The sequence below is a fragment of the Oryzias latipes genome, chromosome 3 (assembly GCF_002234675.1).
Source record: "Oryzias latipes chromosome 3, ASM223467v1".
Classification (NCBI taxonomy): domain Eukaryota; kingdom Metazoa; phylum Chordata; class Actinopteri; order Beloniformes; family Adrianichthyidae; genus Oryzias; species Oryzias latipes.
In genome coordinates, this window is record NC_019861.2 from 26682576 (window position 1) to 26709869 (window position 27294).

The 27294-nt window shown below is 38.2% G+C and overlaps 2 protein-coding genes and 1 non-coding gene across 3 annotated transcripts in view; 2 read left to right on the forward strand and 1 right to left on the reverse strand.

Annotated features, from left to right (window-relative positions):
* Positions 1–530: 530 nt before the first annotated feature.
* LOC101174986 (cryptochrome-1) lies at positions 531–6261 on the reverse strand. The gene is made up of 11 exons (XM_004067403.3): positions 6142–6261; positions 5612–5835; positions 5192–5386; positions 4976–5094; positions 4696–4847; positions 4436–4576; positions 3179–3346; positions 2958–3098; positions 1849–2000; positions 1549–1769; positions 531–1452 (listed from the first exon to the last, which is right to left on the reverse strand). The coding sequence occupies exons 2-11, from the start codon at positions 5824–5826 to the stop codon at positions 1391–1393; spliced, it is 1566 nt and encodes a 521-aa protein (XP_004067451.1). The 5' UTR covers positions 5827–5835; positions 6142–6261; the 3' UTR covers positions 531–1390.
* Positions 6262–6541: 280 nt separating this feature from the next.
* Positions 6542–6613, forward strand: trnah-gug. Its single transcript has one exon. It is a non-coding gene; the product is annotated as a tRNA-His (tRNA).
* A 634-nt stretch (positions 6614–7247) lies between these two features.
* LOC101175227 (FERM domain-containing protein 5) overlaps positions 7248–27294 on the forward strand; it is a 68542-nt gene continuing 48495 nt past the window's right edge. Inside the window, exon 1 of the mRNA XM_023953579.1 lies at positions 7248–7698. Coding sequence (XP_023809347.1) covers positions 7597–7698 — 102 coding nt within the window. The 5' untranslated portion in view covers positions 7248–7596. The remainder of the gene's footprint in view (positions 7699–27294) is intronic.

Here is a 27294-nt window from a genome sequence, read left to right on the forward strand (position 1 = left end):
TGAACGCAAAAGCATCATTTTAATAGCTATAAGGGGTTAAATGTTGATTATTTTCCACATTTAAATTATATAGACTTTTTGCCAGATTTCTGTCTAATGCTGTTACCGTAAACATATTTTATTACATTCTAGACGTTAAAATGGTCGGTTTACCAGGAAGTTCAGAAATGTACATTAGGGACGTTCCTTTAAGTCAGACCTCTTGCATCACCTAGGAGCTTTTAGCTGCTTCCTGATGGGCGCTGCTCACCCAAGCAGACGCTGTTTAAACACAGCTGAAGGCATTTTTGTTCTGCCTGGCTTTAACTGCATTCTTAGCTAATTGCGTATGGTTACCATGACATTAGAACAATATATACATAAATATTTGCTTTATTTTTTGTGTTACTTGTACTGTTAAGTCAATTTGTACTTCAGTGCTATCTGCATAACTGTTTAATGTAAGCTATTTAGTGTATTGGAATACAAACGTCTAAAAAAAGGTTCTTCATTAAGAAATGCATATAGAAAAGCAAAGAAAAATACACGTATATAGTCACTTTTGTATCTTTATTGATGAGATTTCTTTAATCCACTTAGGTGTTGGTCAGATGTTCAACTGATCAAAAATGAAACACGTTTCTCTAAACAGAACAGCAGCCCCCTCTAGTGGAAACTTGAAGCAGAGATTTTGTATTGTGTTGTATTTGTATTGAGATGTTCATGTTGACTAACTTAACTATTGTTTTAACAAGTGATAAACAGGTAAACATTTTGAATTTTACGTTAGCTGGAAAAACATTCAAGGCAAAATATATACATTGTTCTTTAATAATTGGCTTTAACTCCCAGAGAAACTCTCACTTCTGTAAAAAATATTTTTTTTTAATCTTTAGGTAAAAACAATATTGAAACGTTTGTTGCCATTTCATCCTGAGAAAAAAAACTTTCAAACTTGTAAACACCTAAAGATATTTTCTGTCCATTTAAATCTATTTCTATTATCTGCCTTAAAATATTTTATCAAAGAAAAATCCTTTAATCAAACTGTTTTGTTGTTTTACTACCACCTTACACTGGGTAAAGTAGCCCTTATTGAAGACTTTAGTCAACATCAACCATTAGTTTGGCCAAAAACATGAGGTTAAGGTTTAATGCAACATGAAATGCATAAAATCTAAGTAACATTTGACATAAATAAACAGTTAAAAGTATCTTAACCATAACTTTTTGCTTTTAACATCAAGCTAAAGTCCAAAGAAAAAGAGAAGTAAAAATGTGTAAAAATAAAAATAATTGTAAAATAGATTCAGTATTGAAAGAACCCCATAACCTTTAACTGAAATAACTTAAAATGGAGTTTTTTTGGTAGATTCTTTAGGGAACATTTAACTGTATTCATATTATTTGTTTAACTCCTTTTTTGTTTCTTCTGGATCAAGTCGACAACAGTTGGAGCTTTGCGCTTTACACCTTAAAAGAAAAAAAAACAAACAGAAATGTTCACTTCGTAAAGTAGAATCCACTAGACGCACGAACATCTTTAGGAGATAAAGTAAACAAAGTTACCTTGTTTCTTGGTTGGAGACTCAGTGCTGCCTGAAGTTCTCCGGGCATAAGCCTGCTTCATCCTCTGAATGTTCTTCTTGCTGATAACTTCATGCTCTATGATTGGCTTTGGGTAGTCTTTACCCACAATGCATCCTGCTGCCTGCTGGACACTGCGGGGAGCTTTCCAGGGCTCATAGATGTATTGTGGTGGGAACTTCTTGAGAATGGGAAGGTACTTTCTGCAAAACGCCACAGAGGCTAAATTATTTTACAACCTCCATTTTCCTTCATGCTTCATTAAAAGGTACTGAACGTTACTTTATGTAGTCGCCATTTTTGTCTGTCTTCTTGCCGAAGGCGACAGGGGAATATACCCGGAAAAACTGGTGGAAGAAGGTGCTTGCAGACAGCCACTGCCAGTTTCCAGCATTCAGAGCCCAATCTCCGTCCAACAGGAGCTTCTCAAAAACCTAATGAAGGAAACACAGAGGATCAAAATAGTATTTTTGTTTAAATATTTAGGATTTTTGTTTAAATTGTAGCGGGGATTATTGAGAACACAAATACTTCACAAATGTCCATATGGCTGTTGAAATATAAGGTTTATACCGATATCACGGGCATTACTAAGAACATAGGCAGGCAGCCGTGATGCAGAGGTAAAACGGTCGACCTCTGATTGGAAGATCACAGGTTCAATTCCCTCCCTGCATGTTCGTGCATTGAAGCATCCTTGGGCAAGGCATTGAACCTCACATTGCTCCTGGTGGTTATACATTGGCACCAGTGATGGGCAGCAGAGCTGCCATCAGTGTGTGAATGTGTGTGTAGGGGTGAATGGGAAGTTACACCATTTACCATGGGACAGTGAACTGTTACCTCTGACATGGCTTTAAGCCTGAAAATACTTTATTAATTTGTGTATTCCTGTGTGACAGCACAAAATACTCCAAAGATTAAAAACTTTGAACTGACATTAAATACATTTGTCCATTTTATGGCTAGAAAAACTGCTTGTTGAAGTGTATATCTGAGCAACTGTCATCATTAAAATTGGTTATATTAAAACAATTAAGGAAGATAAACAAAATAAATATTTATGTATCAAATTATCTACATTTGTTCGACACTGAAAAAAATATCCCTTCTTGGAGTAAACGTTGGAATATTTTTTTTATTAGGAAAACTTCCTATAGCCACTTTTTTAAATGTAATTTGATCTTTTTCTGCACCACAATGTCACGAATTTAGAAGAAAATATCACAAAATTAGGCTTTTTACAGTAATTATTAGGTGAGATTAAAATGGATGAGATTAAATACAGGTCATAATTAATTAATCACACAAAACCATTTATCACATGACAGCACTAATATTTCTATACATAGATATTATCTAAAAAATGATTTTAACAAACATCTATGCACCTTCTGTCCTTCCTCCCAGCTGATCCACAGGTCTCCTCTGGTGAGGAAACAGGCAACGGCGTGTCTGGCCAGGTGGTGAATCCATCCTTCTTGTCTCAGCTGAGTCATGATGGCATCGATGAAGGGGAAGCCGGTCCGAGCCTGAAAAGGTTTGGAGAACACGACGTGACACTTTTAGAAACAGCAATAAATAAAGGGGAGACTCTGAGAACAGCCAGTACCTCTCTCCAAGCAGCTAGATACTCCTGGTTTTCATCCCAATCCACCTGAGTACAAGCGGGGTTGCCCGTCATCTTGTTGAAGTTTGGAATTCCCACACTCGCCGTGTAGAAAAACTCTCTCCAGAGCAACTGACCGTGTAGGGAGACCGGAGGATCAGAGTGCTTTTTCTGTGAAAAATTATGTTGTGCTTTAGAATTTGTGGACGACTTATCATTAAAGACCCACTTTTCACTTGGCCAATAGACATGTTTAACTAAAATGAAACAATTTAATATCCCAAAAATAAACATTTTTGTTTTTAATTTAGACAAAAGAAAGACAAATAAAACTGTTCACATTTTGTGTAGTTATAATTAAACCCATAAACATGACTATAATGTTAGGCTTTTTATAATAAAATGTATCAAACATGCTGTGATCATATATTTTATATAAAAACTACAGTTTCTCTGTCACAAAAAAAACAAATAGGCCTATTTAAAAAATAAATTACCATTTTATTACCATTTTATTTGCTTTTTGTGAGGTTTACATGAAATTGCATTTTAATTAATTGGAGGGAAAAACAACAACTTGGGCAACTTTTCAAATAAACTATTTGAAAATTATTAATGACAATTATTGCAACTTTTAGGAGAAAAACAGCTGCAACGTCACATTTTTGAGCCTCAAATATGACACATAAATGCACGCGAGATCATGGAGGGACTGTAGATCAATACAGACTGTAGAGTTTCTGGTTTTTTGTTTGTTTGCTGGTGCGTTTTGTGACTTTAGTCAGGAAAAAAGTCTATCTTGGCTTAAAAAAAGGTTGAAAAACACTGATTTATTTAGAAAGTCGGCTCTGAGTTGTGGGTGAAACTGCTGGCGTGAAACAACCCTGCTCCCCTCCCCTTCCTCATTTCTGAGAGCTCTCTGTTTACATGCTCTTCCACTAGCTTACAGCCCCTCACACCACCAACCTAACATTACTGGTGCAACAAAAATGGCGAGCAATATGGGAACTAGCCAGCCGTACAGTTTTGAAATAGAAAAATACATCTATCCAGCCGTAGAGTCACTATTTGACTTTTTTCATCTTATGATTCACAAAGATTTAAATAAAGAAACACTCAGAAAGGCAATTTTAAGCTTCATTTTCTGAATAAATGGCCTCTATCATCAGAAAAATGTCAAAAGAACATGTTAAAAACCCTACATTTTCATTGGAGTGAGTCTTTAAACTTTGTTCATGTGTAGATCTGCTCAACACTCACCCCTTGGTAAACTTCTGCGAGTCTCCACCAGAAGGTTCTTGCTGACAGACAGCCAAAAGTCACATATGGACTGAGGACGGTGGTGCTGGGGCTCAGAGAGTTTGGAGATGTGTTTGGCTTCTCAAAACTGCAAACCCACCCCTAAACATAAAAGGAAACCTTTAAACTGGAAGGACAAATATATTCTAAACTGTACTTTTGAAGGTGTACTTCTTCACACCACAAACTAAAGATTAGGAATCATCAGGAAGCCGCTTAACTGGTCTTTGCATGTATGTATCCAGCCTCCTAAGAGCTTCCTGTTCCCCTCCTGGAAAAATCTCTTCTGCAAGAGAGGAGGTGTCCAGGCCGAGCTCCTCCAGTGAAGGAATCCCGTATTCCGGTTTGTGTTTCTCTGAGAAAGGCGCTATATCTAAAACAGAAAAGCATTTAATCCAGTTACTACTGGAAGTTGACGTTTATACAGAGGACAAATAGACACTCATCAATTCAGGCAGTTTCAACAAATAATCCGGTGGGAATGTAGAAAGTTTAAGGTACTTTTCATGTCCTCCACGGTTGGGGCAGGAATCGGTTTCTTCGGTGAACCCAAAGCTTTCACTATGTCTCTCAAACGATTGTAAGTGAGAGGAGGCTTCCCATTGTTTTCCTCAATGATCCTATAAAGATCAAAACACACTTCAGTAAAACAACAGAAACAACAAAATTACATTTCAGAAAAGCACTTTGTGCAAGTATATCTAAAATGTCCAATACCTGTCTATATCATAAAGCGTATGGGAGATTTTGTAGATGACTTGAATTCGCTGTTCCTCGGCCAGCATGGTGACGTTTTTGTCTCTGCTCCGGCTGTACGGCTCTGTGTCGTACTCATAGGTCAGCTTTGTGACATTCCACTTTGTGAACAGTTTGGGGAGAACTTCTTCTGGCTTTCCTCTGACGACAAACAGTCTAACCGATCCAAAGACAACACAAAGAGAGTCTGACAGCCGAAGTTATGGATAGAAACTATACGTCCTGAACAAGACCGGATAAACATCCAAAATGATCTAAGAAGAAAAGTTACAGCATTCAACATAACACTTATAATACATTTAAAAAAGATCAAAGGAGAAGATAGATATAGATTTAATAGATTGATGAACTTAGACCCCTGGTCCTGAATGTGTCTGTTACCTGGAGTTGAGCTTCCTCAGGCTGCAGTCCAGGTCTTGAAGAGAACTAATGAGGAATCTCAGGCGGTTGATGCCGGCCAGGTTCTGGTCATAGAGGTAGGGGTCCAGGATGAAGAGCGGGTACAGCTCCTTGCAGTCTCTGAGAGCTGCCATCAGTGCTGGGTTGTCGTGCAACCGGAGTCCCTTGCGGAACCAGTGAATGCACACGTGAGCCATGATGAAGACCTGTGGGTGCAAAGCAAAGCACGCGGGGGAAACTTACTGCATACGTGGAAAAGAGAGACGCCGCGTGAAAACTGCGAGTAAAGGTCGTAAAAAAAATTGGAAGTAAACTAACGTCCACAGAACAATTTTAAAATAGTTTGACGTAAAGCTAGCTGAAGTTTAATTCTTCATTCCCTAATTACTTTGTTGTCCTTTGATTAAACTCAAAACTGAGATATTAACACATCATGCTGATGAGTTGCCTAAAATGAAAGCAACGTCCTGTTAACAGAGACAAAATGCAGGAGTGCAGTTTAATCTTATTACCTGCAGCTACGCTCCGGACTGTGAAAACTCAGACCTGGTTTGCTGAAAAAAAAAAAATCAGTTTGATAACAGGCACGCTGTTCGAGTTACAAAACAAGAAAAGTGTTACGTATGCCGGAAAATCTACCAATCAGAAAAGAGTTAGTCACATGACGCATCCTGTAACCACACAGGGAATCACAACTTGTCCACTAGATGTCAGCATTGTGCAGGTAATGGCAGATTGTGCCTGAAATGTATTTTGTAAAGGTTATCTAAAATGTGTGAGATTCCTCTTTTGTGATAAAACGAAACTGTAACTAGTTAATGAAATGATATAATAACAGAACTATCCAATTAAACCATATATGTTTGTCACTGAAGTTTAAATCCCTAACTGTTGCAGACGTCATCGCATCTTGCCGTGATCGTATAGTGGTTAGTACTCTGCGTTGTGGCCGCAGCAACCCCGGTTCGAATCCGGGTCACGGCATTGTAAGTCACGGGCGACTCTTTTTTGACAGTTTTGCTGTGATCATTGGCAAAAACAGTAACATGTATGAATTTACGTAAGATAATATACTTCTCTGTGTAATCGTAGACAGTTGGTTCAAACATAGTTACCGTTTATGTCAAACTGCTAATTTCATTGTATTCTTAAAACGTTGACATTTTTACAAACAACCAACAGAGGGAGACATTTCACAAAAAAAGAAAGAAAAAGCGACCGCTTTTTAGATTGTATACGGCACAAGTCTTTTTCAGGAAATAAACTAATTAATAACAACAGAAATAATAAAAAATACATTAAATGAGCAAAAATCAGAGTACTTGGTATTCAAGCAATTTATATAGTATTTCTTTCTCCCCTTATTAAATTAAAAAGACAACTTTAACTAATATTTTTAATGAGAAAAGTGTAAATTTGTGTAACTATTACAGAATTACGTTTTATCTGTATTTTAATTCATTAAATTCTGCACAAACCCCCTGTTTGTTTTGGTAAAACTTGGTGCCCCGTTGTCTTATTATTGGAAAGTATGCGTCTACAGTCACGACGTTTAGCCTATCGGAATTTCGCCTCGTGCTTGTGACTCCGCAGGCTGCATCCTTGTCACCACTGAGGAGGCTCACACTCATTCACAATCAGTCAAGCAGAGCTGACAGACATGGCAAGGGCAGGGGGGCTGGCAGGGAGGGTGTGGTGAGAGTGGGGCAACTGAACCGGACCAGAGAGAGGCAGCAGATGCAGCAGCGGCAGCAGCAGCAGGAGTGTTTCGATTCTCTGACTGAAGACGCGCAGCTCCTCGGCCACTCAGCGCTCACGCGTTGATGAAACGATGCGCCTCCGCCGCCTCCCCGCACAGCCGCTGACCAGGTGTTGGAGCACGGAGCCGGGGCGCTGCTAACGCGACGGAAGGTGAACCCGTGTCTGCGTGCACTTGTGTCTGGTCCGGTTCGCAGACAATCGAAAAGATGCTGAGCAGACTGATGAGCAGCAGCATCAGGAGTCTGGACAGGGAATGCAACTGCACCGTGAGACTGCTGGACGACTCGGAGTACACCTGCACGATTCAGGTCAGTGGGAACCGACGACGGTTCCTGTTTATCACCTTTTTGGTGGGGCGACGCGTCAGCCACTTAAAAACCGACGTCTGCTCGCATAGGTCTCTCTGTCAGATGTAAGTTTAAAAAAATCCACATGATTAAGCAGGTGTTTTTGCTTTGGGTGAAGCCAGTTTAAATACACATCTGGTTGTAGTCAGATGTTCGTCATCATAAAAGGCTGCAGATGATGCTGTTGTCAAAGAATTGCATGTGAGGACATGCCATGACTGAAAGGGGTGCGTGATTTGGAAAACAGATTAAATCCAGACACAGAGTCATAAGTTTACACTAACACAAATGTGTATAATCTGTTGTTGTTGGATGCTTGTCCATTTTTGGATGCATTAATCTGGTGTTTAAGAAGTCAGCTGATGGTTCTGGATTTTCTGGACCAAGCAGACAGTTTAAGGATTTTAACATTCTAGCTGCATCTCATATTGTTAAAAAGACATTACTACATTTTCACGTGTCAGGATGAGACTAGTTCTGCACTGTTTTGTGTTTTATTTTATTTTATTTTATTTTACCTACCCTGGTTTTGAGCCGTGTGTACAATAAAATGTGGTCAAATTGAGCTGATCTCTCTTTTTTACAGTTTCTGTTTGGACACATTAGAACTCTTAAGAATGATTTCCTGTTAAGTTAAAGTCATGTTTTAAACATTTGTCTGACCAAGAGACAAGCTCTTGGCACACAAAGAGCCTCACCTTCATGGCTTTTCAAAAGAATGCTTTATGTTTTTAAATTCTAACAGTCAAAAGAACATGTTTATGTTCTAATGCTACCTAAAAAGGGTTTTGAAAATCCTTTTCTCTGACTACACTATAGCTTAAAATCGGCAAAGGTGCTTTATGTCACAGTCAAGGCTCCAAAGGGGAAATGTAGTTTTAAATTTGTTATGGGCCATGATGCTAAGTGAGGAGGTGGTTATATTACATAATTAGCAAGCTTCTATTTTCCAGTCACCTCACTTAACTCCTCCCTTATAGTGGGGTGGAAAACTCTTTAGGGCTTTAAGGGGCTTATTCTTCTCCAACCATTTAGGGTGCCTTTTCAGGTTCTGAGTGACAGGATAAAGCAGGTGATCACCAGAATATGAGAAAATCCTGAAATCAGAACTCTTAAAACGCATTCGATTTTTTTCAGTTGCTTGTTGTTAACCGTGACCACGTACCTGCATCGCCATCCAGGAGATCTTTATACAATAGGATATTAAGCTCACTTTGGATTCAGCTGGAAGTTTCCTTACCTGCAGCAGGTGGCTTTTGAACAGTGCCCTAATGCAGTATATGTGCACAAACCCATGACAACTGGGTATGAGATTTCATTTGGACTCATTCATTCATTCATCTTCCAAACCGGTTTTGTCCCCTTCGGGGTCGCATGGCTGCCGGAGCCTAACCCGGCCACACATGGGCGAAGGCAGGGGACATCCTGGACAGGTCGCCAGTCTGTCGCAGGGGCACAATCACACCCATGCAGACTCACATTCAATGAAGCATGTTTTTGGACTCATTATAATTAAATCTGATTTTGATAAAGACTGAGTTATTAATAACTTCAAATTAGCAATCCACTATCTGGTAAACGGTACTTGTTTTTAGTTAAAAGGAGCTGTTCCTTTCCTGTTTTAAATCGTCTTTCTTTCGCCTTTTTGTTGTTTGCTTATTTAGCTTAACACAGACCAGCCATAGCAACATTTTTCAAGTTGAAATCCTCTGAAATTGGTTAGATTTGAGGAAAATGAGTCAGACAATAGGAAACTTTCAACGTTTTTAATATTTGACCTAATGCTCCTCTGTTATTAATGAAGACCTGACATGGCGTGTATTCTTTAGTCAGCAGGAAGTTGAACGGTAAAGTGCATGCGTCTTCCGCTTGTCTGTATTTGTAATATGTTGAGTGCGGTCTAACCTGGTTGCCTGAGTTGGGTTTGATTTGTTATACTTGAATAGATTGTGTTGAATGAAAGAAGACAGCAGACAAAGGCCATCAACACGTGCATGTGTGTTAGAAGTGACAGCAACGACAAAGCAAGTCTTCAACAGCTTCTGACACTTTCAAGTTGACGCATTCCACAGTCACACGTTTATTTCTTTGTTCTAGTTTCAGGTTTATTTTTCACTTTAAAGGACATTATTTGTTGCTAACAAGTGCTCAATGTCTTTGCTTTCTCCATTGGCATTAGATCCTTCTAGCTCACAGGGCGATTATTAAACATAATTTGCTTTTTTTTATGCGATTCATGAAATACCTTTTGGACAAAACCCCAATGAAAAATAGTACATTAGTTCACTTTTTCGCCATGTTTTTAAACTTCTGTTGGAGGTTCCCCAAAAAAAGTTGGTTTTTGCATCTTTTACAAACAGATGTTTATCCTTATATGAATAAATTATAGGCACATTTTAACTTGTTGGGTAAATTTTGCAAACCATTTGGATGAAATTTTTGTCTGACTTGTTTTTGTATGTGCCAATTGTATACATGTTTAACACATTTGTTATGTGTCTAGTTCTAAGTTCTCAAGTACGGTTTTGTCTGTAGCAGTTGTTTTTTGGGAGTGGAGCGAGCCTCTCAAAGAGGGCTCAGACAAGAGCAAATACAGAATAGTGTGAAGTTTGGTGGAGATGGAGATTAATAGCACAGAGAAATGGATGAAGATGTAGGTCTGTAGACGAAACCCCGTATGTTTTAACCATGTAGACTTGTACAAGCCTCCAAATGACGTTCATGACGTGTAGTGTACTATGTCCATTGACTGAGCCCTGGACATGGATGAGACCCCTCCCCCCTCAGGTTCCCACTGTTTTTATCGACTCTATAAGAGAACTGGAGTGTGATGTCATCCATAGAAAATGCTTTAGGTCCGGCTCCGACGAAATGAAGTCAATTCTGTTGCCATTTTTCCGCCATATGGACAATGCCATTTGGAGCCAGACGAGGTTAGTAAGCAGTGATTGGCCTGGGTCAGTCTGAATCAATGTTTCTATGGCAACCATGGTCGCTAATGGAGGTCCCTACCTCCACGCTGTTTTTGCTCATCTGACATGTTTATATCTGTACATATCACTCTGCCCACAATTACGGACATTTTTATATTTGCAGATTTCATATTTTGCATATTTGCAGACTTCTGTTGTACCTTTTGTACCTATTGTACATAGGGATATTAGTTTTACTATACTTCGTTAGTTTTTGTCTTTGCACTGTAAATGGTGATGGCTTCAATTTCATTGTCCAAGTGGACAGTGACAACAAAAGCATATCAATCCATCTATCTGTCCGTCCGTCCATTTATCTAATCAGTAGTGAGCTTGTTGGAAGTCCACATCCCTTCCACTGAAAGCAGGCTCAGGAGTCAGAGTAATAGCTGGTGATTTGTCAGAATGACCAATTCTTGCTCTGCTAGCTTTTTCATTCAATTCAATTCAGTTTTTTTTATATAGCCCAATATTACAACAACGCATGACCCTGAAAAGGATAAAACGGATTAGAAGATAAATGAATGAATATTACAACACAGTTATCTGAACAGGCTTTACTTTTTTTATTTGAACTTATACCAGTTAAAAGCTGACCAATCAAATGACTCAATAAAAGTGAGTGGTTTCATGTCAAACATTAAAAACTATTCATTAACAGATTCTCCTAAGCGGACTTTCTTGTGGTGGGGGTGTGGCCTTCCAAGAAGCTTTTTTCCTGATTGGTTAGAGCGGTTGCCATGGTCTCAGACCGACTTGGACCGATCACTGTTTACTGACGATTTCCGGTTCCAAGATGGCGGCGTTCGTATCATGGAAAAATGGCAACTTAATTGACTTAATTTCGCTGGAGCCGAAAGTCAGTTATTGTGATGTCACACTCACTCAGTCTGGTTTCATACACAGTCAATGGTTGTGTCTTTTCAGAGATAAGTTCTATTTAAACCAAATACACCAGCAGAGAAAAACATTTCTTCTTGATTGACAACTTCATTTTTCCTTTGAGGCAGTTCAGTGTCCGTGACAAAACCAGACAGTTTTTTAGTTTGATCCGACAAACTTCTGGTGCAATCTGATTTTTTTTTACTTTGTCTTTTTTTTAGAGGGTTTCCAGCACTTGTTCCCTTCTGACTCCTACTATTCTCCTTGTCAAGCATGATTCAAAGGGTTTGGCTGTCAGGATAGGCTGATCCCACTCTTTCAGAACCCGAAAGCACACTGTAGGGACAAAATGTGCAATTTATTGTGTAGCTTCTATTGAGAGGAATCTACCCTCTGTTGGCATATTATCCTCAGCAAGAGAAGAAATGAAATGTGTTATTATTTTATAATACGAGTCTCATGACACAGCATAACTGGTCTACATAGAATCATAAATTGGATCATCAGCTTAAATGATTGTTGTTTTCAGCAACAACATTACCATTTATGTTCTGGCACCAGAATTAGCAAACATAACATGTACATGGCAATAAAATAATTATGTTTTACACAAATAGTCTGTGACGATAACCTGCATTGCAGACACTTTGGGTTTAGATTTAAAATGTTGGTCTTTTTTTTTAAACACCAATAGCAGGAGTCTGCAATCTTTAATACTATAAGAGCCAGGGCATTTTCTGCATGACTTTGGCACACCATCCTCCTTTTTCCCCTTTTACTATTTGATACAAACATGACATCATTTGTGTAGAGTGTTTTAAAAAAATATACATGTAAATACATTTATGTGTTTTAGGAATTTTGCCTCTGAACACCAACTAGCCACTGATGTGCAGCGGAAGATAAGAATATGTGCTTTATGCTTATTTTAATGATAAATTGTAAACTGTAAATTGTAAAATATTTTACCATCATTTTGCTCCGTTATCTGACATGTTAAAAACCAGAACACAAATAACTTAATTAATTGAAACAAGTGAACCAAAATTACAAACCCGTTAGTTGTTAGCATTTTTCTTTAAAGCCAAAGAGCCAGAATGGAGGGATAAAACAGCCGCATGTGGTTGCAGACCTTTGATGGAGACACTTGTGGGACACAATAACAGTTTCTTGAGATCATCTGGCCAGCCCAGCTGCTACCCTAAAACTCTGTAATTGTAAATATTGCTGGTTACGACCTTTTTGGTATGCCCATATCTCTGTCTCAGTCTGTGGTAAAAAAAAAACTAAAACAAACTTCATTCACCTCACCAAGAGAAATGAACACTTTTCAAATGGCTCAATGGCAACCAATGGGTCACAAGACCACATCACTGGATACAGTCAATGGTTACATGTTTTTAACAGAAACTATAGAAAAACAGTCGGAAGTGTTCATATTTATAAAGTTGAAGGGTGTGAAATAAGAAGATCATACATGCAACTTGAATTTCAGACCTTGAGGAGTCGTTGAATACAGAATAGTAGCGCCCAGCAGATGGTACATAGATATTCTATCATTTTTATTCAACGTTCCATCATGAAGTGTTATCACTGGCACATTCATATTCTGTTTGTGAGCAGCAGAGAGAACAGAACAATTATGTTTAACATTTTCCCAGCCCAGAGCTGTTTGCAGCAAACTATAATATTTGGATAAAGTAGAAGCTTCCAGAAATATGAACAGATTCCGCAGGACATCATGCTTTTCATAACCAAAAAGATTTTTAGCAAAGTAAAGTATTAAATACTGATAAAAATTATAAGGATTTGGTGTAAATGACAGCTTGCCATTCAATAATTGAACAAAATTAATTTTGTAAAATAAAAATAAAAAATCCTTAATCAACCAAGATGTTTAATATTTGTAAAGTGTAATCAAATCAAATAGTAAAGTGGTAAAATAAAAGCTAAATGCAGTGATTTATTACTTTCTAGGATAAATGATAGGTTAGATTTCTTTTATGTTATTGTGCTTGGTTTCTTTGTGTAGGTTCAATTCCTGCCTTTAGGTTTGTTTGTTTGTTTAGTTAATTAACTTTCTTTTTTTAATCAACTCTACTTAGTGTCACCTCTAATTCTCACCAAAGTAACGCCCCCATGATGTTTTTGGTGTGAATTTGGCAAGAGTTTTTTCACACCTGGTTTCTGTTAATTACCTCTTCTGTCTCTTCCTTGTTAATTACTCCCTCGGAGGATATTTTCACATTGCTGTCAGTTGTTTGCCCACAGATTCTCATCATGTTTCTTTACAGTTTCATGATTCAGATCAGTTTTGGTTTATAATTTTTTGGGTAAATTTTGCTTATATTTTTACAAGAATACGACTTATGATTATTATTTTTTGTATTTATGTCTTCTTACAGTTGAACAACCATTGAATTTTCAAAAGATTACAGAAGGGACAGGAGAACTTAAAAGGCCTTACAAATTCCCAATTATTTTTATTGGTAGTTTTACCAAAAAAATTGGCATATTGGCAACAAAGATCAGGCAAAATCCTGAAGAGATGTAGTAATAATTCTTGTAAGCTTTACAAAATATGTCTTTGCTCATTTTGACCAAGTTTCCATTGGTACCTTGTTGGTGAAAATGGCTTTCATTCAGAATTTAAGCTCAACAGGTTTGCTTTAAACATCAGTAAATTAAAAATAACCAACAAATACGCATAAAGTTAAATTAAACATCTACGACTGCACTTTAACTTAAACAGTATAGCAGCCTAAATATAACTGAATAAAGATGAACTTCTGAATCAATCCAGAAATTATTTATAGTAGAAGAAAATTAACATACCGGTAATCTAAGAGGATTCGGAAAATTACCAATAGGACAAACCGACCTTAGATGATTTTGTGTGTCTATGTGTGGAGCAAAAAGTTGGAAGAGTCTGGGGTTTGAACAAAAATAATGTAAAAATATTATAAAGAAAAAAATAATTATCAGTACACGCATATTGTATGGTCACAATACAATAAAATATAACAAGCATATATAAAGATAATAATGTGAACATTAATGACGTCAACCGACGATTGCAATGATAAAAACACATGTTATCTTTACTATTAATATTTAAAGTAAAAAGTGGCATAACTTTTATCAAACGCTTCTGGGATTTTTGACACACACACACATATATATATATATATATATATTTACAGAATATATAAAAAGAAAAAAACGCCCCTCTCACCCTCCGCGGGTGGTTGCTCCTCCAAGCTCGGGTTCTCTACCAGAGGCCTGGGAGCTTGAGGGTCCTGCGCAGTATCTTAGCTGTTCCTAGCACTGCGCTTTTCTGGACTGAGAGGTCTGAGGTCTTTCCAGGCATCTGTTGCAGCCACTCCTCCAGCTTGGGGGTTTCTGCCCCGAGTGTTCCAATTACCACTGGCCCCACTGTCACCTCCACTTTCCAGGCTTTCTCCAGTTCTTCTCTGAGTCCCTGGTATTTCTCCAGTTTCTCATGTTCCTTCTTCCTGATGTTTCCATCGCTTGGCACTGCCACATCCTCCACAATGGCTTTCCTCTGTTCTTTATCCACCACTACAATGTCTGGTTGGTTCGCCATTACCATCCTATCAGTCTGGATCTGGAAGTACCCTTTCATTCTCTACCACCTTTGGAGGTGTTTCCCATTTTGACCTTGGGGTTTCCAGTCCATATTCTGTACACATGTTCCATTATATTATTCCAGCCAGTCCGTGTTGGCTGGAGTGGCTCCCCATTGGCTTCAAGGGTGGTTTTCCACAGCTTTATTGAGTTTCCTATGAAGGCTCTTAGAGTCCTGTTGATGTTGTACAGCTCCAAGCATTCAGTGATCCACGTGTGTGGCATTGAGTCATAGGCTTTCGTGTAATTAATCCAGGCTGTGCACATGTTGGTGTGTCGTGACCTGCAGTCTTGAGCGACTGTTCTGTCGACCAGGAGTTGGTGTTTGGCTCCTCTGGAGTCTCTACCAATGCCCTTCTGTGTGTTGCTCATGTGTTGATCCATGTGCCTATTTATCTTGGTTACAATGATGCCTGACATGAGCTTCCATGTTGTGGAGAGACAGTTAATTGGCCGGTAGTTGGATGGTACTGCACCCTTTGAGGGATCCTTCTGGATCAGGATCGTTCGCCCTTCCGTTAGCTATTCAGGGTAAGTCCCATCTCTTAGCAGCTGGTTCATTTGCGCTGCCAGGTGCTCGTGGATTGCGGTGAGTTTCTTTAGGCATGTATCATGTCAGGGCCCGGTGCTGTCCAGTTCTTCATACCTGAGACTCTTTCTTGGATGTCTGCCACCGTGATGGTTACTGGATTCTGTTCAGGGAGGTTGCTATGTTCCATGTATGTGTGTGTGAATATATATATATATATATTTTTTTTTTTCTTGGCACAAATTTAAACTAGCTAATGAAATTGTTTTTTGCTGTTTGTTTAAAGTCAAATGCAGAACTTGGAAGGAGCTTGTCTCGTTGTGCTGAAAATGCATTATTGAAATAGGGGGTTATTATGCCCAAAGTGCTTTCTCTGCTTTCAGAGTGTTTTTCTCCTGGTTTGTGCTGCTATAACTGGAATAGAGGTTGTAATATATTCAGTTTAAAAAACACAACTATATTCTGCTTAAAAATCCACTTCAAAGACATAATGCTAAAAACAATGAAGTGAGTCTGTGTTACTGAATATTTATATAGCAATTTAAGTTTGTATTAATAAAAGCAAACAAAAATATTAGTTTGCAGGATGGGGTTTTCTATGGAAAATAGAATACACCAACCTTTTTTAGGCCTTTATTAATCCAGAGTATAAAAGCTTGAATCCTGGATATTTTTTGTGTCAAAGGTTTACTATACAAGAGTACAGTAGGATATGCTTTAGACAGACTGACTCTGATCTGCTGTGTGGCAGCCATCAGCCGCCTCACCGAAGTCTGCAGCAGACGCATCTTTCTGAGATGACAGCCTGCTAAATACTACGTAAATCCATTATGTGTGGAAATGTTAAAATATGCCTGCAGGGTTTGGTGTGCTGTCAGGTTGGTGCAGTACAGTACAATGACTGACTGTAGTGAAATGTTGTGAGTGCACACTGACTGTATTCATTCATTTGGATGAAGTCATCTAAGGAGTGAACAGAATGTTTTGGGATTTGATCTGACTCATTAAAATCTGTGAACCATTCAGCGTGAAAATATTTGATGCTCAGGTGTTTCATGTAAAGGTGGGTATACTAATCAATAGTTCTCTTTTAATGTAATATTAGTGCTTTTATTGATATTTATTTTACTTTGTAAGTAGAAGTATTTGACCACTAAAGTTTATTGTGGAGTTTTGGGATATAGCATAGGTTTAGTGCTCGAGGCTTTCATTTTAGGCAGCTAAAAAAACTTGCTGGGTTTTCTGGTGATGCTGCCTCTTCTTCTTATGGTAAAACATCCACATTAGGCTGATTGTTGCCTTTAATCTCATAAGGAGTGCTTTGGTTGTTTGTCTTCCTAAATGACGCCCATTGACAGACTGTGACTAGTTTATGGTTTCCCCATCCTATCACTTGATGGACAGAATTTATGAAAAAGCAAGATACACACACCCATCTATGATTACAATAACAAAGTAGGAATTGTTGGTGTTGTAAATCATGTGCTTCCATCTTCAAAATGTATGTCCAATGAATCGTTTTCTGGGCCGATCCGTTTTAAAAACTTCTGAAATTTCTTTTAAAGGTTGGAAATTGATTTGTTTGACTTTTAAATAAGTAAATATTTCAAAGGGTGCTTGTCTGGTGTAAATGCTAAAGAAGTAAAAGTCAAGAGTATCTCCTTTGTTTTCTTTTTGAGGTTGTTTCTCTGCACATAGATATTCCACTGACTTTTTAGCAGAGCTCGTTAGGTTTCCGACAAATCCTGCATTTTGTGGTACGGCCACCTAAAGTGGCATGGATTTACTTTGGTACATCAGGATGTACCCATGTTACAGAAAAGCAGGTTATGGCACAAGAAAAATCCAAAATGCTGTTTGTAAAATTATTTTTTAAAATCTTAGATTTTCTTACTAATGTACTTTTTTTAAGAGAGCATCCTCAGGTAAATCCATTCCAAATTTGCTGCTTGTACCACAAAATGCATGATTAATAACACTGCATTTTGAAAAAGTCCAGAAAATATTAAAAAATATTCTACTGGTAAAGATGATGCAATGATGAGATGAAGACACTTCAATGAGGAGAGATATTAGGAATGTGAGTAAAAATTTATATGCGTCACAGAAAAATGTGCATGTAGTAAGTCCATAATCTTTGCCTGGTAAACTGTGGGCTGATGATGTCATGCATGCTTTCGATGAACTCGAACCATAGATGTGTAAACCCCAGTACCTAAACGCTGATGGTGGTTAGAGGCCAGACCATTCCAAAGCTTCACCCCAGCTGGAGAATGGGGTGGAGGACGTCAGCAAACTGCAGAGAATGACTGTGATAGGCTGAGAACAAGGAGGGTTATTTATCTGTTAGTTCAAATTGAAGGTCTAATTTATAATGTATATAACAACCCAGAGTACCTGAAAGTGAGTAACATCTGTCTTGTTGCAATTGCACCAAAGCTTCACATCAATATCATAGTTAGAAAACTAGCGGGATTTACAGCTTTTTTTGTCATGGTTTTATTCTCATGACAGCTCAGTCTGGGCAATTTTCTTCATTAGAGAACAGCCGAAGATGATTTGAGCAGAGTCAGCACAATTATCCCATTTCCTCTAACTGGTGCAGTGAAAACATTTATTTCACTGTTATATTTTTTTTTTAATTTTAAATGTTGTAATGCAGATGTCTTTTTTTAAAAAGATATTAAGACATACTTTAGTGGACACCAAGTACCATTTAAGTTCTCTGTATATATTGGTTATGCAGATCCCATTTTTAGTGTATTTGGCCACCTCAGCGTGCAGTAAGGAGTCAGAGGTACCGGATGCTGTCTTTTTAGAGCAGCAGCAGTGAGTCTCAGGAGATTAACAAAATAGATGTGTATTAGCCTCTCAACTCTGGTTAGAATGAGGCAGGCTGAGAAATCCTTCTCACACCAGCAGAGGCTGTACAGCAGGGGGACTCTATAAGGCATTACAGAAATGAGAGAGGCTTCTCTTGTTCTCACTGGAGTTTTCTCTGGTGCTCCTCTTCCGCTTGTCTTTCCTCTTTCATGTCTCACTTCAAAGTGGGGAAAAGCTTGTTAGGGAAGAGCAGAGGGTCTGCTAAGGATGTCAGTGGAGAAAGCAGCTAGACTGCTGGCATGAACTTGGAAATGACTATGCAGAGATTTCTCCTCAAACTGGGGTTAAATCTTTTATTCATGATGCAGTTTCATCTGGTTGCTATTTAATCAATATAATAAAGATGATCTCTGAGGGCCTTTTAGTTGTCCTTAAGTGCATCTTCTCTATTTGGGCTTGTTTTTATAGTGGCATTGAATTTGTTGATATACTCATACATACTCACACACACAGATGCACACAGTACATCAAAAAAGTGTTTGGCAGTCATAGATTCTGCAAATGGTCCCACTTAAAAAGATGTGGTGTCTGTAGCGTTTATCATAGATACACTTCAAAGACAGAATTTAAAAAGAATTAAAACATTTTTTAAAAAAATTCATTTGTACAGTTGTGCAGAAAATTCCTTTTTAGCTTCTACAAAAAGCTCACAGAACTGTTACTTCTTCTTTAAGAATGTCTTCCATCTCCATTTGTTACCTGCAACAATGGCACCTGTTTGAACTGATTATCTATATAAAAGACACCAGTCCAAAGCCTTAAACAGTCAAACTGCAACGTCTTCACCATAGCCTAGGCCAATGAACTGTCTAAAGACACCAGGGAAAGGAGTTGTAGTAGTAGTAGTAGTAGTAGTAGTAGTAGTAATACATTTATTCATCCAGGTATAAATGTTTGAGATCAAGTTGTTCTTTACGAACATGACCTTGCCAGCATTGTCCAGCATCAGCCCAAAACATCACAGCTCTTGAGAAGATCTGCATGGAAGAATGGGCCAAAAATGCAGCGACAGTGTATAGAACAAAACCCTATTTTCTGCACAATTCTACAAATACAGTAAATGCTTTGAAAATAATACAGTAGGATTTCCTGTATTCTTTTTATTCCAGTCTGTTTTTCACTATGAAGAAAATAGTAAACCTCTCATCTTTTTAAGTCGAACATCTTGCAAAATGGGTGAAAATATCAGTGAGTCAAGGAAAAAACTGGAGAAAGCTTGGAAGGTGAAGCTAACAGTGGTACCCTTGGTAGTCGGAGCAGTAACCCCATAAACTGAAGAAGTGGCTACAGCAGGTCCCTGGAAAATCCTCAGACACCTCAGTCCAGAAAATTGCAGTTATAGGGACAGCAAAGATATTACACAGGACCCTCAAGCTCCCAGGCTTATGGTAGAAGACTTGGGTGCAGCTTGGGTGAGAAACCACCTGCAGAAGGTGATAATCTGTACACCATCCTCAATATAGGGCTGGAAGTCCCAAAGTCAAGATGTAGGTGGTCGCGACTGACCAAGTTAAGATTGTGTGGGATTTCAAAATCAAAATCAACAAAATGGTAATGTAACGCTGGACAAAAAGGAGAAGAAGGTGATCCATGCGTCATGCCCAAGTGATGGCAACATCATGGAGAAGGATCTTGAGAAAACAAAATAAAATGGGCTGGGAGAAGACCTGGGGAAAAAAAAGGTTAAGGTGATGGCAATAGTGGTTTCCATGGTAATTGAAACACTCTGGGCTGTGAGCCCCACCACCTGGGAAAATGGCTCCAGCAGATGCCAGAAAAAACATCCCAAATCTCTGCCTGGAAAAGAGCAGTCCTAACAACAGCTACGAAACTGCATAGGACCCTCAAGCCTGCAGTTGAGAACTCTAACCTAAAGAGAACCAGACTTCTCACATGGTGAGTTTTTTTTTTTTTTTGTATAGTATATTTTTATTATTTTGTCTTTCAACCATCATTATCAATGAGGGTTAGAATAAAAAAAACTCTTTAGGTGTCATATGTCTGCAAAGTATGAGCAGAGTGCTTCAGAAAGGCAAAAAGCTTTAATTACACTCCAATGCTGATGGGTGTCTGCTGGCTCTGCACATTACAGACAGTGATATCCTCTATGTACATTTGCATTTGTGTGTGTGTGTGCATGCGTGTGTATACAGTTGCTTTAGGACGGAAGCTTTAAGTTGGGCTAAGGAAATAGTGACTTGTCATGATAAAAGTTATTAGCACTCCCTCTGTCAAAAGGGAACAAGCTGCCTCTGCTAATTACTTTGCGGCAATGAGACAACACAAATACGAACACTCAACTGAGCTGCAGTATGAAAAAAGACAGATGTTGAACGTGTCAATGAAATTAAGTTTTATTCTGTAAATATGAGCAGTAAAACTCAAGCCACAATGTATGTTTTAATATTAAATCTGCATTTACGAGTTAATGCACTCACGAAGTGAGTACCGGTATATGTGAAAATGAGTTAATAAAATCGGATTGGAAGTGATTAATTAATGTTCCTCTAACTGTCTGCAGGTCTGTTTTAGGGCATGTGGTGTGGTCTGTGGTGGGAGTGTTTGCGTTGTACTTGTTTTGTTTGCAGTCTCCTGGGAAGGTGCGGCTGCCTGCGCCGATATGATGAAACTCCACACTTTTTTTGCTGAGTTCGCAGAGCCAGCTTAAAGGTAGAGGATGTTGCACCGTATCAAGCATCTCGAGTCCGCCAAGGCACTTCCTCTGCTTCTTTTTGGACGTTCGGCATCTAGTAGCAAAGTGTCAGCGTATCCTTATTTTAGGGTTTCTTCTTTGTTGAACCTCTATACCTTTAAAATACAGGTATATTTCATTTCATTCCTGTCAGGAGTACCTCCTAGCTTTTCATCAGGATATTGCTGTCCATCTGCTTCAGCATTCTAATGTGAAGATCTTGGGTTTCATTTTTGTACCCCTTGGTTTTACATTAGTCATATTTTTGTTTTCAGTATGTTGTATTATGGATTCAGGTTTTGTAAGGTAGTTTGGATTTTTGGTCATTTGTTTGAACACTGTGTTTTGTTTCAGTAATCAGCCTCATCAGTTAAGTTTTTGGTTGGTATTATCGTCAGTTCTTTTTGATTGACACCTTGTTGTTTTCCCCACAAGTGATGTTTGAGTTTTACCAGTTAATATGTCACATTTGATTACCTTTTTACGACGGAGTTTTAGGGCCACCCAAAAAAAAAGAAGTAAAATTACGAGATTTTAAGTTGTACAGGGAAAACTGGTAAATTTACAAGAAAAAAAATTGTAATTTTACGAGATTAAAGTGGAAGTGAGCATACAGAGCAGCAGGTGAACGCCGCGCAGCAGCAGAACAGACTGACTAGACTTAGTTGAACAGGTGAGCTGAATGTTTATTGATAATGTTTTACTGATATAGTATTATATTTTAATCATATGAATGACTTTTATAAGTAACATAATCTGGATACATTTTATATAACTGATCTGCATTTGCAATGTTGATTTCTGAAATAGTTATTTTTACACAATAATTAAAGTAATTCCTCTTTGTCATGTGCTTTATTGATACTTTACGATTCTTAATTCTGTCTGATAAAAAGTATGAACCGGATAATGATAAATCATGTAATAAAATGGTTATAGTATAACCGGGTGGGATTATATAAATTCGCTTCCTTCCACTCCCTTTCAAGCAATATTTATTAAGATGCCTAATTATCCTAAGTTTGATTAGTTACTGTATGAATGTATAACTGATGATTGTATTGCTTTTGTGTATCATTTCTATTTGATTGCTTGAAATAAACCATTTCAAATCAAATCAAATGTTCCAAATGTTTGGAAGCTCATTTAATTTACAATTTATTAAAGTTTTATTAATTGATGGGTGGTTTGCAGGATCTCTGCAGCCCAATGAAGCCGGCGGTATCCCTGCAGCTGTACACTTCAATCCTTTCTTCTTCCTCCAAAGACAAGATCTCTACGTTTGTGTGATGCTTCCATCCGAGGAGGAGCCCTTTTTTGGCATTTTCAACGTTCTAATGTTAATATAACAGATTGTTTTCATTCCTCTTTATTGTTTTATGTTGAAATGGGACATTTCATCTGGAGGAGCGGGTGTATGTAACACTGTTTACTTCCGCATTGGTGTTCGGATGACGGGTTCATGACGTAAGGTGACAAATGACCTTCAGGTTGTGAGAATGAAAAGGAAAATAAAGGCTGCAGCGGTCCTCTATACCCAAACATGTCTCTGAGCTCCTTATTTTACATATGAAACTCTGCTTTACTGACACAGAACCCCGGAAAGCCGGCTCCACTGAAAATAATCAGATTTTGAGTCGTCAAAAGGTTCAGAATCTCTGTTTTTTAAACCTATCCGGAAATAAAGCTTCACGAAAGGCTCCACATATTTCATCTTCAAGCTAGGCTCCGATAAACGGAAAACTTTGGTATTTTTTACTCGTTAATCTCTGAATTTTTTAAATTTAAATTTCATTTTAAATTTACAAATTTTCATCTCGTCTCGTAAATTTACGACTTAAAATCTCATAATTGAACAGTTACGACTTTTTATCTCAAAAGTTGGAAAAGTTAAGTTATCTTAAAAGTTGCAATTTAAAAAACATTTTTTTTGTAAGCTGGCCCTAAAACTTCGTTGTACTTATTTGGTTTAAGGTCATGTTTTAGTTTATTCCTTAAAAGTTGCTGGAGCCCCTGTCTCTTTTTTTCTGATCTTCTACAGTTGGGGTTCTCCTCAAACCTCAAATCATGACACTGAAGGCCAATTTTATTACACATGCATTTCTGTCATCTACATTTGTGTAACTTTAAGGAATTTTTTTAATCTGATTTTAGTTTGAACAACAGCATGTCTTCATTATGTCTACATTTCTGTCTGCACTGACCTTCTTCTATGTGATTGACAGAGTAGAGCCATTGGAGTGGAGAAAAATGCACATGAAATGTACCATTAGCAAACATTGTCCTTGGTACATACACATTTTTTCCCAAATACAAATGTTTTTAGTGTCAAAAAATGTTATGTAAAAAAACAATTTAAGATGAACTATATAGAAGAATAGCAGGGACCAAAATGCCATAAAAAAAAATCGAGTCAAGCTCAGTTACCTGAAGAGCTGAAACAAAAGTCTACTACTCCAGGTGTTCGGAAGACCTTTGCATGCTCAGACTTAGTATTTCAACGAAGATTTTTTTTTTTTGTACTTTTAGATGGCTTAAGGCACATCATCAACACACGGTTCTGATAGGCATAGTTGGCAATAACTGAGAAATGACAGTCACAGATGTCCATGTCTGCAGGACATTCTTCCATCCGGCTCTTGTCTTTCCATCTCACAAACATCTGGAGGCTTTTCAGCAGGAAAACAAGACAAATACCACAATTCTTGTGGTTTGTATGGAGTTCTAGCTTATATTTCTAAACACTAGACATCTTCCAGACCGGTCTGGATCTCCCTCTACATCTGCGACGGTACCTCTCTTTTTAGCTAAGCTCCTCAGTCCACAAGTCTGCTGCGGTCTATTTTTAAACTCTTGCTATAGTGGAGCAACGGTGTGTGCGTGGAATATTAAGCACCCGCTCTTGCTCGTTCCCCCTCTAACTGTGTGTAACTGGAGTCATCATTGGCTCATACTCATACCAATGGTAGCACATGCTTCAGTAAAGTGTCAGTCCAAGTGCTCACACTTTCTCTTCCTGTTTCCCTGGCGTTTGGTCTTATGAGTCTCCCAGCATACACACACAGTCTTTTCCCATCTGTCTTTGTCTTGCTTTCATCACTCCTGCAGTGTTCTCTTCCTCTGTGTTTGGTAAGCTCAGTTCTTTGGAAGAGAAAGGAGAATGATCAGTGAGCAGAATGGCTAGGACTGCTTTGTAATCTCATGACGTTTTCCAAAAGAGCTGCTGCACTGTTACACAGGACTGCCTTTTGCTGTGTGTGTGTGCGTGTGTGTGTGCCTCTGAAAACAAAAAAAGGGAGGAGGCAGCACAGGTCTGCCTGCGCTGTGGGAGCTCTATTTTCTTCCCTTCTTCCTTCGTGGCTCTGGGAGAGTTGGACAGCATGAGAATGACTCACTAAAAAGGGATTGATCCATGTACCACTGCCAGCATTCTTTTTAACAATATGTTAAAAATTTAACTCCTATTTTGGATAGACGGGGTATTTTTCTGGCTTATCTTTGCATAAGGCTGTGGAGTTTAAAAACTGTTTTCTTTTTTATTTTTCTGTTTATTTTAGACAGATAATGGGCAAATAGGCTTATTGTCCAGCAAATAATGTAAACAAATAAATAAAATCAGATTTAGCAACACAATTCATCTCTATATGGGGATTTGTGCATAGTTAATTCAAATTTTAAAATCTGAATTTGGGGAAATGTGAATGTATGTCCAACAGTAACAAATGTGTGATGTGGTTGCACCATCTTTCATTGTGACATTATGCACACATGTTCCGACACACACGTCTGCTGTGTCATTAGTTCCACTAACACTATCGGATATATTCCAGTCACTTTTTTTCATTTGTTCTTGTAGTTTCAGCTGTCACTTTAAATACAGAGTGTGGTCTTTGCAGAAAAACTAATTGACTAAGTTGGCTCTCAGACCTAGTTATGCATCATTATCAGGACTAGAATAGACTTTTGGTTGGAATGTAACATTTGAGCAGAAATCTCAAGAAGAGTCTAAGGCAGGGGTTGGCAACCTTTACCACTCAAAGAGCAATTTGGATCAGTTTCCCACAGAAAAAATACACGGGGAGCTGCTACACACTTTGGAAAACCTGGTACTTCCAGTGAATGGCATAATTTCACTTGTTTTTATAGTTCGTGAAGAGATGTTCATTTTTTTTTGTATCCTCTGTCATTTAATGGTTTCTGATGTGAACTATTTCAAGAGAGGACACAAAATTAGTAAATGTGTCATAATTAACCAGCGGTTAATCTGCTTCTCCAATTGATTTTTGTCAACAAACAACTTTTTTTCTCATCTGGATCAGGATGTTTTTGGGCAAAAGCTGTGTCTTTATTTTGGAATGTCTTGCCACATTTGAGACTTTGCTCCACCCTTTAAATGTTGTTAGATACCTAATTTAGTAGAAAAAAAAATTGTTGATGGACCAAATTATTTTCCATTTTGTTTTGCTTTTGAATTTCCTTATCTACATTATCCTTGAAAAAAAAAAAAAACCCAGCCAATTAAATTTCTAAGTTTGGCTCCTGGCTCTTGACTTCAAGGTAAACTTTACATATTTGGTTTGAAACAGCCCTTTGGCTTTAATGGGCAGCAGACCAAAGAGCTTTAAATCTTTTAAACCCTATTTTTTGGTCTACTCTCTTAATGTGCAATCCTTTTTTTATTTTCTATGTTTTTCTCCAGGTCCTTAACTGACTCTAAAATTATCGGTATTGAAGAAATGTACATATTTTTGCAGCCATGATTATGGATTCAGAATTGAGACTATTTTTTTTCTTTGAAAATTGTCTAAACTTTAATGTCACAAATGACAAATAAAAAAAATAGGTTTTCTATCTTTTTTAATACACTACCTTTAAAATGTGTAAGAAGCTGTTTGACTGGGAGATTAAAACCTTCTCTGGTTTAGGATTTTACTAATCCCAAAGCAGCTGTTTGACACCAAATTAAAATGCAATAAGGTCTGGGATAAATGTTATGCTCTTATTCCTTTTCCTTTTCCACAAAACAAAGCAACAGCAAAAGCTTATTTAGAAATTCTTTTGTTTTTGCTTTCTAACACTGTGTGCCATTTCAGCAATGCTTTCATCACATAGCATTTACCTGTGAGGGCAGTCTCTCAGAATTCCCCTATTGGCTGTGACTCGTGTCTCACTGCAGCTACGTGTCCCAGCCAGCCAGTGACTTTCCGCCGTCCTTGAATTTTTGGTGATGCTAGGGAACAACAGGTTTCCATAGCAACAAGATTATTACATCACTTCTCTCCAGCTGCTGCCGTCAAGCTGGTGTTTGGCCAAGCTCTGCGGCAGCCCAGCAGTGACTTCACACACACAGAGCTGTGCGTGCCAAAGCCCTCACTCTGACCTCCCCTAACTACAAGAATACAACTAAATGTTTCAATTGTAAAGGTGCTGCTGATGGCATCCACTTTTTGGGAATAACTGCAGTTGTGCCTATATGAAGTGCTGAGATGTCTGACATTTTTTGTGTGCAGATTTATGCCAGTGGAGCCACACTTCAAAAGTCTTAATCATAGCAATATTGAACAGATGGTCACTGCTACCGCTCAGATCTCACCTTCCATCCTGACTCTCAAGTTCCACTCCGATCAACTTTGAATTTATTGTGGAAGTGTTCCCAGTGGTCTTTTAATTATGATTGTGTCGTTTTCATGCAAAAAAACAAATCAGACACGGTGTTGTAGGACATAGTTTCTGCGTATCCGCAGTAGTTCGTTATATATATCCACCTCTGAGTTGTGGGCAGGACTGTTGTTGTGGAGTAAGCCTGCCTTAATTTCCCATGATCCCTTTTCTCTAGCTTTTTGAGTCAGATGCTAGCTCTGATGAGGAAAACGAAGATGTACATGGAATCATTTGTCTGCACGAGGCTGCATCAGAACGTTGTGGAGCAGGAACCTTCTGGCCGTGTAGCA